Consider the following 14,350-nt stretch of genomic DNA (forward strand, 5'->3'; position numbering starts at 1 on the left):
GTATGTAGCTGGCGCGTGGGTGGTGGGTGGAAGTGGTGGAATGCAGCAAATACGTTGCAAAGCAAAGCTGCGCTACCAAACGGTGACCAAGCAACTTGATTGCTGCTGAAATGGCCAACTTTAGGGCATCACAGTCGGCAGGCGACCCAGTTGGCTCATCAGGGCTTCACTGTCAAAAGTGAAATTAATTAATTTATTATGTATGCTCTGTGTGCACACACAACCAAGGCAGCTTGCGAAGAAGGGAGCGCCTGTCGGTTGCTATTTTTTTTTTTTTTTTCGTTTTAGTTTTGGTTGAAGGTGCTTATCATACACCTATTTAAAATGCTTACCTTTGACACTTATCAAAAAAATCTAACTTTCTGTTTAAGGCGATGAATTTTATAAAAATTATATGTTATACACCTATACAGGGTCCGGCACACGAACCAACTTAACCGTTCAGACCAACTTCAGACCGTTCACGCAGCTGTCGCACTGGAATCAGCTGTTTATAAATTTGCTGAATGACAGTTCGGCGTATTGTTCACGAGTGTACAAAAGCGTTTTGCCAAAAGTGAACGCAAAAAAAAGTGATCAGCGATGGAATTCAAACACAATAGTGTGATTGCATTATATTTAGCTAGAAAATCACAGCCAGCAATTGTTCGTGAACTCAAACACCTTAATGTGACTAAAGTTTTTGTTTATCCCACCATAACTCGTTACAATGATACTGGTAGCATCGCAAAACGCCATGCAGGTGCTCATTAAAAGACTGCAACGTCACGTGAGATGGTTCGGAAAGTGAAGAAGCAACTTGAGCGAAATCCACGACGAAGTCCCAATCAAATGGCTAAAGAACTGAAAATATCCGACCGCAGCATCCAAGGCATATTGAAGAATGAGCTCAAGGTGAAGCCTTACAAGTTCCAAAAGGCTCATGATCTCACACCGAAGCAGCAACAAGTAAGACTTGAGAGAGCAAAGCAGTTACTTCGCTTGGCCGAAAGCGGTCAAATTCCGAACATTGTATTTTCTGACGAAAAAATTTTTCCAATTGAGCAATTCGTAAACTCTCAAAACGAAAGGGTTTACTAGACCGACCGTTCATACGAGAATCTAAGTCATCGGTTGGTCACCAGGAGGCAGCACCCGTCACAAATAATGGTTTGGGCCGCTATCACCGCAGATGGGCGCTCTCCAATTGTTTTCATCGAGCCTGGCGTCAAAGTAAACGCGACATATTATCGGGAAAGTGTTCTAGAGGCTGCTTTGAAACCGCGGGCAAACAAACATTTTGGTCGCAAACCATGGACGTTTCAACAAGACTCAGCACCGTCTCACAAAGCGCGAGTGAACCAAGAATGGCTGAAAAACAACGTTCCGAACTTCAATACGACCGCACAATGGCTCTTGAATTCACCAGATACGAATCCAATGGATTATTCTCCCTGAGCCATTTTGGAGAGCAAGGTCCGAAGTAAAAAATACACCAGTCTCAAGGTGCTGAAGAAAGCCATTGTGTGAGTGGGCCAAAATACCGGCAAGTCACATTCGAGCAGCTTGCGATTCTTGTTTTGACCGTCTCAAGGCCATAGTTAAGGCAAAAAGTGGTCATATAGAGCAGAAGTGAATTGGTCCTAAATTTATGATTATTTTCACACATTTTGAATTTTAAAATAAATGAATATAATTTTCCAAGCCGAATTTGTGGCTTTTATAATTGCTGCTCGAGTGCAGGACCCTGTAATTCATCTATAAAAGCTCTATGAAAATCAGTTATTTTTAGTTTTTTCATCTCTTAATAAAAAGATGAAGAAAAGAATAGTTTTTTGCAAAAATTTTCATTACCTTAGTCGCTGAGTTTAATCAATAGATAGTCTAGATAATCACAGAATCGAAATTGTGGTCCGGTTTCAATCGTTACTCAGAAATAATTCTCATCGACTACACTACTGCGTAAGTACCCAGATTTTCGATAGATTATAGGGGCATAAGCTTGGGCCTGAAAACGATTTAGAACCTAAATAATGAAGGTTATGAAAAAAACAGTAAAGGTATATGAAAAAGTAGGAAACCAATAAAAGGAACATGATATATGTACATAAGTGTATGGTATGGTATAAGTAGTTGTCTCAATGTCAGAATTAAACGAAGTCCGAAAACTAGCTAAAACAGCAGAATAACTGCAGTGATCAAACTGATCGTTCCTTAAAAATAATACAATACCTAAATATTGGGAATAGGAGAATATAACTGCACCAATACGCAGTACAATGGATGACAAGTGGCTCAGTAATCAGTCGATGAATATTATACCACGTACATCCCAAAAGACAGATGCCATAACCTTGCCAGTCGACTTTTTCGTCTTTCCACGCTTGAGCTTTCGCCTCCTTAGGGCGTCCACTGCCTTCACCGTCCTCGGTGCTTATTTTCCCTCTTTCCAATATATCAAATCTCCTTTCTTGATTTCTCTGGTACAAAGCCTACATTCAACAGTATTTTTCCCCCAAAAATCAATACTTTATTAACACACGAAATGCTTTTTGATCTAATTCTTGTAAACTAACACAAGTTGCTTCACATGCTATATCTCAATAACGAATAGTTCCTCAGTTGCCAATTTGTATACGTTTCTTTTAAGGGTGGGGGCTCACTAGAAATCATATAGATGGTTTTGGTGGTACCTTCTATGTAAAGTAAAGCATGGAGTGGTCATCTAGTATCACATATATAGCTTTGAAAATCGTTTTGTACGTCAATTTAAAATTTTTGGAAATTTGCTTTGAAGATTCCACCTGTATAAAAGGTCCACAATAAATAAACCCATTAAATTAATTTTTTTTTTATTTAAAATATTCCGATCCACTCCACTCTCATTAAAACCTCCGTCTCCATTGACAAAAAATTGGGTCCCCTGGTTTTCATAAGCGTCTCTGGTAGTGAATTTGCCACCAGGAAAATCATTCACCAATGACAGTAACAGACATAATGTGGAAGCATAGGAACCTCCCAATCAATCTCCTGGCCTATGGCCTAGCGTGGTTTTTAAAAAATATAATTTCTCCCTATGGTCCATAACCAACTCGTTCTGGGCGATTGCTTCCTTCAGATGGTCCAACTGTTTTGGAAAGAAGGTCCCAATTAGAAGTTTGGCCGTAGAGGAGTAGCTTAGTGTAAATGATTGTCCATCAATCCCACTAAACACATGGTCTCTGATTAGCTGGTAGAGTATCCGGATTTATCAAAGAAATGGAGAAAAAGTTTTATTAGTACGAAATCTCATCTCTATTATTGAACGGTATTCGGGAGGTACAGATTGCTAAAGCCGTCTATTGGAAAAATAATTTATTTATTTTTACCAGACCTATATACAGGCTTGATAAAACATCCGGTGTGCCATCCGATTTTAAATCACCGATCTATTTGTGGACAGTCACGCAGTGAAACGATTCAGCATCACTCACATTTGTTTAATACTCAAAGTCATCAAGCAAAAATTGATACCATGTTTTTTATGTAAATTTCAAAATAATCTCAAGCAAACCATTCAAGCTAATCACCTTAACGTTTCTGCACATAATAGATTAAAACTTCGATTTTTGACATTATTTATGTAAGTATCTTACAATATATGGTAAGTTACTTGCAATAAATAATGTTAAAAAGCAATGAGATTGCACCGATTTAATATCCACCGATTTATATACTTAGCTTATATAATTTATCATAAAAACAAAAATGTCTGCCCAAAAAACGCTTTCTCAGTTAATGACAGCTGACAAATATAACAAAGTTCACTCACACATACATATATGTATGTATGTATTTATGTATTCAAAGATGAACACACAGCAACCAGTGGAAAAATATAATAATTAAAAATTTAACTTTAAAACTGTTGAAAAAAAAACTTAAGCAAACTGACAAAATGCTTCCAGCTAAAAGCAAAGTTTGTTTGTAAACAAAAAGCCAAAACGCCATCAGTGCTGTATTCGGTCGGTTGCTGGCAATTTATAATGAGCCACTAAGGTATATGCCGAGGCGTATGAGCAACATATGCACACAGCGCCATATTTAAACTGCTGCGGCAAGTTGAAAGTTAAAAAAGTAAAATTTACCCCCGTTTACATGGTAGGTAAATACAACAAAAACATGCATGTAATGCTGGGATATTAATACAGAATGTTAAACAAAAATTGCAGCGCTTTGCTTTGCTGCTGACTTGTGCGTTTTCTTCAATAAATCTGCAAGTGAATATCTGTTTTTGCTCAAAAAAATAAAATATTATTATAATATCTAATATATTTTTAATTTGTATCAAATTTTTATTGTATATAATTCATTTCTATACTATTGCAACACGTTGCAAGTACTTTTTTATACTTGCTACTCCAATTATTAAACTGAATATACAGATTTTCGGTTTAAAAATCAAATTTTAATTTAATTGTTCGCGTTTAAAAATAATTTAATTCCAATACGTTCTTTTTTTAATTTTTGGTTAGGATTTTCAGAGTAAAAGTCCAATTTTATTTATTTTTATTTTTGGTTCTGATTCTAAGATTAAAAATCAAATTTTAAATTTTTCGCGTTTAAAATTTTATTTAATTTCAATACATATTTTTTTTAGTTTTTGGATCTAATTTTGAAATTAAAAGTCATATTTAAATTTATTTTTTGGGTTGAAAAATTAATTTAATTCCAAAACATATTTTTTTTAATTTTAGGTTTTGATTTTGAGATTATAAATTAAAATCTTAAATTTTTCGAGTTTAAAAATTATTTTAATTTCAAAAAATATTTTTTTTTTGATTTTAGTTCTGATATTGAGATTTAAACTCAAAACATTTTCTTTAGCTTTTGGTTCTGATTTTGGGATTAAAAGTCAAATTTTAAAATTTAGGTGCTTAAAAATTAATTTAATTTCATACAAATGTATACATATATTTTTTAATTTTTGGTTCTGATTTTGGGATTAAAAATCAAATTTTACATTTAGGTGCTTAAAAATAATTTTTAATTTCATACAAATGTATACATATATTTTTAATTTTTGGTTCTGACTTTGAGATTAAAAATCAAATTAAAAAAAGTATATTTAATTATAGCACATATTTCCCGATATTTTAATTCCCTATATTCAAAATATTAAATTTTTGAATTCCATATATAATTTTTTTTATTTCAAAAATTCGCGGCTCTAACAATAAAATTATAAAAATAAAAGAAACCTATTTTCCATACTTTTTATCTCTCTAATGATTTATCTTTCTCTTCTCCTCCACAGCTTCGATGTAGAAAATGGCCAAGGCGCTAGATCACCGCTTGAAGGCGGCTCACCAAGCGCCGGCTTGGTACTGCAAAATCTTCCACAACGTCGCGAATCGTTCTTGTATCGCTCGGATTCCGACTTTGAGATGTCGCCAAAGTCGATGTCACGCAACTCAAGCATTGCAAGTGAAAGGTATGTCCAAATTCCATACTTACATATATTTAAGATAGTACACTAAGTAGTGAGAACTAATTGGTTTTACAATCGAGTGCAAAAAACAACCAAAGCAAATATTTTATTTTCAACACGTTCACATTTTTAAGCCCACACATGCTTTTTTCGATGTAAATGAAAACCACAAAAGCACTAAATGCCCATCATTTTCATTTAAATTTAGTTTCATAATTACTTGCATTAATTGCAATGCGCACATAATTACTTTTGAATTACATGTGTGCTTACATGTTTATAATTCCATATTTATTAAATACCCACTTAGTTTGAATTGAAATATTTACCGTATTATTATTATTATTATTACTATGAATATTGCTATTTTTTCTATCCACTATCGAGAGCCTAACCACAATTCACATCGCAAACAATCCATTTATATGCATTTGAAATACATACTACACATATATACTTAACTTTTATATTGAAATTTTCCATCACACAGTTCCGTTTTAATTTCCATTATCCTTAAGCCGCTTATGAAATACAATTACGCATACCTTTGGTGGCAACAGTCATCTCATTTTCTCCCTTTTTATTTTATTTTTCCCCTTTTTTATTTGTGTTTCCTTTGGAGTTGCATATTTTATGTAAATGTCGCAAAATTGTTTCCTCTCTGCATCTCACTTACGTGTTTCTCCAACTATTCGCTGTGATTTTGCCATTTTCTTCTTTGCACTTTTTCGCCTTCGCCTGCAACAGCTTTTGTACTATTCAATTTCCATACTTTTCTCTTCGGTCATCTAATTTGCTTGGCATTTTTCTATTGTAATCATTACTAATTCACTCGAGAATTGTTCATCTTTGGAATACCATTTCTGCTCGTCGAACATGACATTGTTGCATTATTTAATGTTACCTATTACTTGATTTGATTATATTTTCTTTAATGTATTTTCTATAACTAACTAAACTTATTATATTTACTTTAAATTAGTTCAATTAAGTTTAATTTTTGGTTATACATCAGAGACTGTAATCATATTAAGTTTTATTTCAGAAATGATGAAATAATTATTATATACGAAGATTACTTTTTACATATATTTCGGTATTAAAGAACATAACGTCACCTGAAATGCAAAATAACGTAACAACATTTTCGAAAATTTACAGTGGTGTGAATGAAACACGAAATAAAATGGAACATGAGAGAAAAAAAATTTTAATATTGGTTAAAACTGGTTTATATTTGAGCGCAAAACCAGAAAATGTTGGACAAATGTTATAATATGAATGTAATTTGAAGTAGTGAATCGTAATCAATAAAATACTCAATTTCGAATTTTTTGATGATACGTTATTTTGCATTTTAGGTTGCACTGCATACAGTTGTTTCAGTTGATGTGTGAAAGCTAGCATTATTGTGATTGGTTTTCCTGATTTCTTCAAAGACAAACAATTGTTTATAAAATACTCAGAGATTACTGTTCTACTTTGTTTTAGTAATATGGTTCACCTTGTCCAGTTTTTTCCTGAAAACATGCAACCATTTGCTTAAAAATGCTTCGTGTGCGAACAATTTTTGTTGAATTCGACTCATCTAGATACACACGTAAAGTCGACTGCTCTTTCTTCTTATGTCACGATTTCACAGACGTGCTTCGAACACCGCTTTCTTATTTTTTAACATTTCTCTCGACCAATCGGTACGAGCCTTTTGTTGAGCGATTGAAAAATTGAGTGGGATCCAACGTGAAAAAATTTGTTCCAAATATTCATGCAATAGTTGTCACAATCCCACGATACGTCACATGACGATTTCGCAATATTAATTTGCACTTAGCATTTAATCCGATAAACAACAACTGATTTTGGACAAACTTCACGCAATTCTTCCCGGAGTAGTCTACTTGAATTTAAATTTTATATGAACATATAAAGGCATACAAGGCATGTCCGAAAGTAATAGCACTGATTTTCTTCCGCCGCGACTATACTTCGAAGCGTGCGCGCACTGACTGAGTTCGGTAGAGGGCATTCCTATCTAACGGCCTAGCACCTGGAAAGTCAAAACAAATATTTTCGCATAACGTGTTTCTGTAAGTGGTGTAGTAGAGTAGAGGTACGCGATTGAATTCTGTATGAAACTCAAATCTGCGACAGAGACGTTTGATGTGCTCAAGCAGGCTTACCCAGATGTTGATATAGCAAGAAGTGGTGTGTTTCGATGGCACCAGGCCTTTTTGGAGAGCCGGGAAGAGGTCGCTGATGAATGAGCAAATCCAAAGTGAAAACGATACTCATTGTCTTTTTGTTACACCAAAGGCATCGCCAACCATGAATTTGTTCCTCCTGGACAAACCGTCAACGCCAAGTTTTATGTGGAAGTTGCACCACGACAACGTCCCGCCTCACTCCGCCTTTCTTGTGAACAGCTATCTAACCAAGACTGGCCCCTCAACTCTTTCGCAGCCGCCCTACAGCCCAGATGTGGTCCCCGGGCCTTTTTTTGTTTCCTTGCCGATGAAAGGCAAGAATGTTGAAACGACAAAGGGGATCCAAGCTGCATGCACCTCGGCTCTCAAGGCTATTCAGGAGAATACCTTCCGTGACGCCTTCAATGCTTGGAAATCGCACTGGCAGCGCTGCATCGACGCAGAATAAGCTTATTTCGGAAGTTTTTAAAGAATTCTAACGATTGGTTCAATGAATTTTTTTCAATCAACTTTCCTAGTTCTAATACAGAACTTTAATTAAGTTAGTTTAGATATTGCTGTCGATCCCCGCGATGAGAATCACACTTGGTTAGTTGTAAACCATTTCATTGATTTTCAACCATTTACCCGAATGACAGCAGATATGATATCCAAGATATTTCAATATTAGTCTTCTGAGGGCTGGATAATTCAGCTTAGAGTGTCAATGATTCTCAAAGCGTTCACAGTTGGCTTCTTGCAAAGTTTGAAGCTACACCACATGTAATTTTGACATCAACAAAAACATACACTTTCAGAACAATTAATCCACTAGACCTCTTGCAGTCTACTATGAGTCTTATAAAGCCATCCAGTGTTAACCCACGTAAAGAAAATAAAGGTCTAAGCCAATTACCAATCTGATAATATTGGCAGGAGGGTCGCCTTCCTTGCTAGCTTGTCAGCTTAATAGTTTTCAAAGATTTTGCTATGATCAGACGGCTATAGGAAATTATGTCGTAGTAAATAAATCAAAGCAATAAACAAAAAGGCGAGAGATTGTCTGGGCTTGGGACCACATTCAGCGAGTAGAAAGTTTCATAGTTTGAAACCGCTTACGTGGTTATAGCCAAGTCTACAACAGCAGGCTGTTTTCTTCCTTTCATCGGTTAGGCTTTTATGAGGCGGATCGCAAATCCAGCGTACAACACTGGGAAGGGATGTTTCACCTTCTCACTTTTAGCTCGCTACCCAGATGATAAGAATCGTTTCTGGACACTCCCAAGCGCTCAGGGAACTTTCCTTACTTGCGTGAACTTCTACACTTGATTCCATCCTTTGGAACTAATTTACACCATTTTTCGACACTCAAACCGTACCCAAGAAAACAAGCTAAATACTGCTCAAGCGAACGTTTCTTTTTTAGATTGAATTCAGACGTTTTAGCGTGATAGTAAGGGCACACCTAGGAGCACGAACTGAAACAAATTTGGTGCCGTTGGGTCAGTTTTTACACCCAGAAGAAAACGTGAGACATCCTATTATATATGTATGTATGTATATACTTATAGTACATAAATTATAAGCATTAGGAGGTGTCGATTTAGTCATGTCCGGATGTTTGTCTTATTGCCTGTCTGTATATACACAACCTAGTTTCTCAATGTTTCAGATATCAATCCCAAATTTTGGATACGTCTATTTCATGTCAAGAAGCTGATCACTGTTTCGAACAACTGATATCGAATCACTATTATATATCGCTGTCATCTAAAGCGACAGACGGAATCAAGTCCTTGTAAGGAAAACTTTTTCACTTGAAGAGATATTCATAACGTATATTCATAGCTAATAGCCTATACCATAGTTTCATAGAAACTAACCGATCAAAACCAAGGATTGTTTTTCTTTGGGAAGGATACTATAGTTTCAGTGCAACTTTTTTTCTTTCTTTACGATTATGTACGCAATCAGATAAGTCATCTAAGAACTCTATTTGTTGAGAAAAATTGTAAGCCAAATAGTCAGTTTAACTCTCCTCCTGGGTAACTTTACAGCGCAAACGCTCTGTTAGTAACAACCAATATTTAAACACTTATATACACATACACATGCATAAATTGTCGTCTTCACATTTATCAATGCGGTTTGTGCAACTCAACCGACTCCCTTGCTTTTACTTAATTTGTGTATGTGTGTCAGCACTTGTACTAATTGGGCAATATTCGCAAGCTTATATTTAATGCAAATGTGTTGTTGCAAGCTAAAGTTTGGCAGGTATACAAGCGTTCTGGGAAACCACATTGTAATCCACTGGCAAATTGAACTGTATTAAAGTGAACACGGCAACACTGAACGCCACTAACAAATGTGTTTAGCAGTTGTAGGTCATACTCACTGAGTATAGATAACTGATACTGAGATAAGCATTAAGCAAAGTTATACACACGCCTGCATATCGTAGAAGTATATTTGTATTTATCTCTTTAGCTTCAATATCCGACGGAAATAAATGTGCAATCGGTTTGCTGGTAAACAGTCAAGCTTGACCTCAATTGACAACAACACTTTTATGAATGTAGTAACTGTGAGTTGTATTGGGTTGTAGTTGTTACTAGGTAGAAGAGTTGCAAGTTTAGGGCTCTTCAACCTTCATTAATTGCGTCAATTAGTCGAAAGATTTACATTTCCTATTTAATGCATATAGTTTTTTGAATGCCTAAAGTAGGAAGCTGTTTAAAACGGTATTAACCTTGTGCTTTACATAATCTATTCAAGTATAAAACTGATGATTATATTATTTGGGATTTAAGCACACGCCTCTAAATTGTAATGTAAGTATATGTTCAATTCACAACCTGTCGTAAAGGATCGTAAAATCGTAAAATTATTAATTTTTACACTTGTTTTTTTATAATTTTACGATTTTACGATGCTTTACGACAGGTTGTGAATTGCTCAATAGAGTTTTCCAGTAAGAGTGATATGATATATTTTCAAAAAATACACTAATTGTTAAGAAAATACAAATACAACATTGAACATAATTAACTTCTGGTTATAACATCATTTAAATGGCCTCCATGGCTTCTTTTCTTCTTGTTTACTGGCGTAGAAACCGGTTTTAGCTGAGTGAACAACAGCCTCTCATCCGAGACAGTTGGTAATAGCTCGCCAGCATATGGATGTTCTTAGGTAGCAACATCTTGTTGGAACGAGATGTTTTCCATATCAACTTCCTCCAATTGCGGTCTTAAAAGGGTGATTATCATTGATCTATACCGCTCTCCATAGACAGTGAGGGTGTCACCAACCACCAAACCAAAAAACACACCAAACTGTCAATTTAGGAAAATGTAATGATTGTTCATGAATAATTTGTGAATTTTCTTCGCACCATAATCGTCACTTTTGTTTATTTACCGCAAAACTCAGATGACAGTGACGTTTACAGTGGTCCAGTGGCTTCAGTTCTTGAGTGAGAACGATTTTATATGGATACAAGTACAAATACTTTCTGAAAATCCGGCAGGTTGTGGCATAAGATAGTCTCAATTCTTGAGAACGTCACGAAGTCGATAAGCTGCGGTCCTCAGCAAAACTTGCCTGAGTACAAGTGCGGATCCACAGGTGAGTGAGGAAACTGCGGAAAGTCCCCTACAAAATCCATTTAAAATATTGTCTTTTGCTCACAATAATACAAGAATTTTTCATTACCCATAATGAGCGACCAATTCTGCACCATGTGTCTATACCGTGAGCAATAAACTGAATAAATTGTCTGCTTACGTCGGAGCAATTTCAATTGTTTACACTTGATTCCACTAGAGACGCTATTTGAGTTTGTTTATTTACAGAAGCAGCCGATCTTATAATTGATTTTATGACCAAAAAGCAAAAGTGTTTTCGAAACCTACCCGAACATCTGGCAAATTGCAAACGCCAATGCAGACGGTTGACGATCACAAGCAATAAATGAGTGAAACAAGATAGAACTACCAGATGCTATATGCAAGTTCATTAGAAAGAAAATGCACTTAAAATCGAAAATGCATTTAAAGGCACTCACACAGAGCAAAAGTTTGGTTTTTGCATGGTAATAAATTTTTTTATATGTTTTTTTTAAGTATCTCACACCCGCACAGCTGCCACAGAGCAAAATGTCGATGCTCTGCGCTGTTGACGCTCAACTGTCTGCTCAATAAATTGTCATGCATTTATAATGACTCTTAAAAGTTTAAAATGTCCGTTTACTCGAATGACATGACACATACATATTTTGCTATATATACATATATATGCACACATAAATGCATTAACTTATGTATTCCGCTTTCTTCAACATTTTTATGTTTCTCTTGACGCTGAAATTTGTCCGAACATAATTTATGGCTTGCAATTTGCTTGTCAGTAAACTTTAAAAGCCAATGTTTATGTGCAGCATTTTTCTGAAATGCAATATAGTAATTTTGTACGCAGAGATTGGTGAATAACGTGTAATATGGCAGATATCTGAGGATACCAAAAAATAGTCAAAAAGTTTTAAATTATTCCGCCTAAGAGGGTTTCGATAATTCTTTTTGAACTAGGCACCCACTTTACGGGATAACGTGCCTTTATGCAGCTTAGAAGTACATATAAAATTATACTGACTCCGTTTCTGAACATGACGAAGTAATGCCAAGAATATACTTTATTTCAATCGCTTTGATTTATTTCGACCTTATGAAGCCATTTGAGAAAAAAACTTTTATTTTTTGCCTCTTTTAAATAAGAAAAGATAGATATTTTGGTGGGTTTAGAATAATTTTGGCACCAGAGTGTAGAACAAGTCACTAAATAAATGTCAAACTTCTGCTTAAGAAACTTTTGGCATATTTTTGACGACTCTTTTTTTAGTAGAGAAAAAGAAGCGAAAACAATGTCGTCACATTTGCTTAGGTTGGATTAGGTTAATCTACATAGCCCAACATAGACCAGTTTTGGTCCTTTGCGATACCATATCGAGTTCAGTTGTTGAGTATACCTGCGCTTGGCGCGAATTTTAGCAGACTCTGCGGCCCTACCACTATACCTCTTCCAGTGTATCATACAGTGAAGGCCCTAGATGCTTACAGCGTAGTCTTGCCAAGGCGGGACAAGTGCACAAGCGATACTACATTGTTTCACTGATGCCTTGCTCTACACATCTCCTTCACTCTTCATGATCTGTCAGCTCCATTCTGCGGGCGTGTGTCGCCACCAAGTAGCACTTCTACTGCTGTCCTACTTCCCAAGACACTTCTGGCTGATATGCGACACGAAGCTACTGTCTTGATTGCTGTTTGGCTGTCTATGTTAATGTTGACTCTAGAACACCTCAGCTTGAAATATACTGCAGTGGTCTGGCAGCTTATATTCCCAGCTATCTTTACCTTAACAGTGTGCCGAATACCTTAACGATATGCATTCTTCAAATATAAACTGGTGAATTCTCGTCAGTTTCAGTGAAGTTGACTATAGTAAACCATCGTACAAATGACTGCATTCGAGTCTATGATGATCTATTGTATTCGGCACAACAAGAGTTGCAGGAAGTTAGCGGGTAAACCCAACTTTTAAATTTTCCAACACTTCATTTCAACATTTTCTACAAGGAAAATAAGTTACAACAACAATTTTATATTTGAGAAAAATTTACCTCATAAAGTGCTCTGCACATTTTACAATCTTTTTCCCATTATAAAATTCTGTCAACTAGAAAATCAATCAATATATTATAAGACTGAATTTCAATATCTTATGCTTGCTCTTTCTAGATCAAAATTGTTGTATGTTTTGGCATTTAAAGCAAAATTGTCAAAATGTTGTGATGAAAACCATACGTCTCAAGAAAAGCAAATATGTTAAAAACCACGAAAAATGTGCAACTCTACACTAACTTCTTAAAACAATCATCTGGTAACCACTTCAGATATCCGTTTTATGCTTCAGAGCCCAACAGTTATTTATCGAGAAACCGAAAATCCTTCAAAAGGAATGATCTTGGAGATGCGGGGCATCGATCCCCGTACCTCTCACATGCTAAGCGAGCGCTCTACCATCTGAGCTACATCCCCAACTTAACATCAATCACATATTAAAAGTTGAAAAAGACCATAAAGGTAAACAAAGCTCAAAGTGAAACAATAAAAAACGAATCAACTATTAAAAAACTATTCGTACGACACTGAAAACTAAGAAATGCAACACCCAAAGCAAATGAGGGCAAACAGCGTAAGCGATAAAACCATTAAGCTGCAATGACTGGCTTCTGACTTATGGCTTAAAACTATGTCAGCGAGTTTAAAGCATGCGGTATCGAACTGGTCTCGAAACAAGCTCATTGCGTATGCAAGCTGCTGGCGCGCTGCTTAATAATGCTTGCCAAGCATTTCTTGTGGTTCAAAAGCGTTGTTGTGGACATTGGTTTTTAGGTGTGACCGTTTACTTTTTCGCTGTGAAGTGTCGCCAACACTAAGATAATGGTATGCGGCTCAATGGTCTAGGGGTATGATTCTCGCTTTGGGTGCGAGAGGTCCCGGGTTCAAATCCCGGTTGAGCCCACACAGTTTTTTTGGGATTATGTACAGAGAAATTAGTATTATTTTTCTTTGTTGCTCCACTATCGTTTAATTTGAGACATTAAAATTATTTGTTTTAAATTTTTTTTTGCATAATTGATCCAAAAATAGTTGCT

General features: G+C 35.7%; 1 protein-coding gene and 2 non-coding genes across 6 annotated transcripts in view; 2 read left to right on the forward strand and 1 right to left on the reverse strand.

Annotated features, from left to right (window-relative positions):
* The window catches only part of LOC120776049 (cAMP-specific 3',5'-cyclic phosphodiesterase), a 202,336-nt gene that overhangs the window by 114,675 nt on the left and 73,311 nt on the right, over nt 1–14,350 (forward strand). For all 4 annotated transcript variants that reach the window (XM_040106503.1, XM_040106499.1, XM_040106501.1 and 1 more), the window contains one exon: nt 5,276–5,452. In XM_040106503.1, coding sequence (XP_039962437.1) covers nt 5,276–5,452 — 177 coding nt within the window. The remainder of the gene's footprint in view (nt 1–5,275; nt 5,453–14,350) is intronic.
* Nucleotides 13,658–13,730, reverse strand: Trnaa-agc. The gene has a single exon. It is a non-coding gene; the product is annotated as a tRNA-Ala (tRNA).
* Nucleotides 14,145–14,216, forward strand: Trnap-ugg. Its single transcript has one exon. It is a non-coding gene; the product is annotated as a tRNA-Pro (tRNA).

The sequence above is a fragment of the Bactrocera tryoni genome, chromosome 4, assembly GCF_016617805.1.
Source record: "Bactrocera tryoni isolate S06 chromosome 4, CSIRO_BtryS06_freeze2, whole genome shotgun sequence".
Classification (NCBI taxonomy): Eukaryota; Metazoa; Arthropoda; class Insecta; order Diptera; family Tephritidae; genus Bactrocera; species Bactrocera tryoni.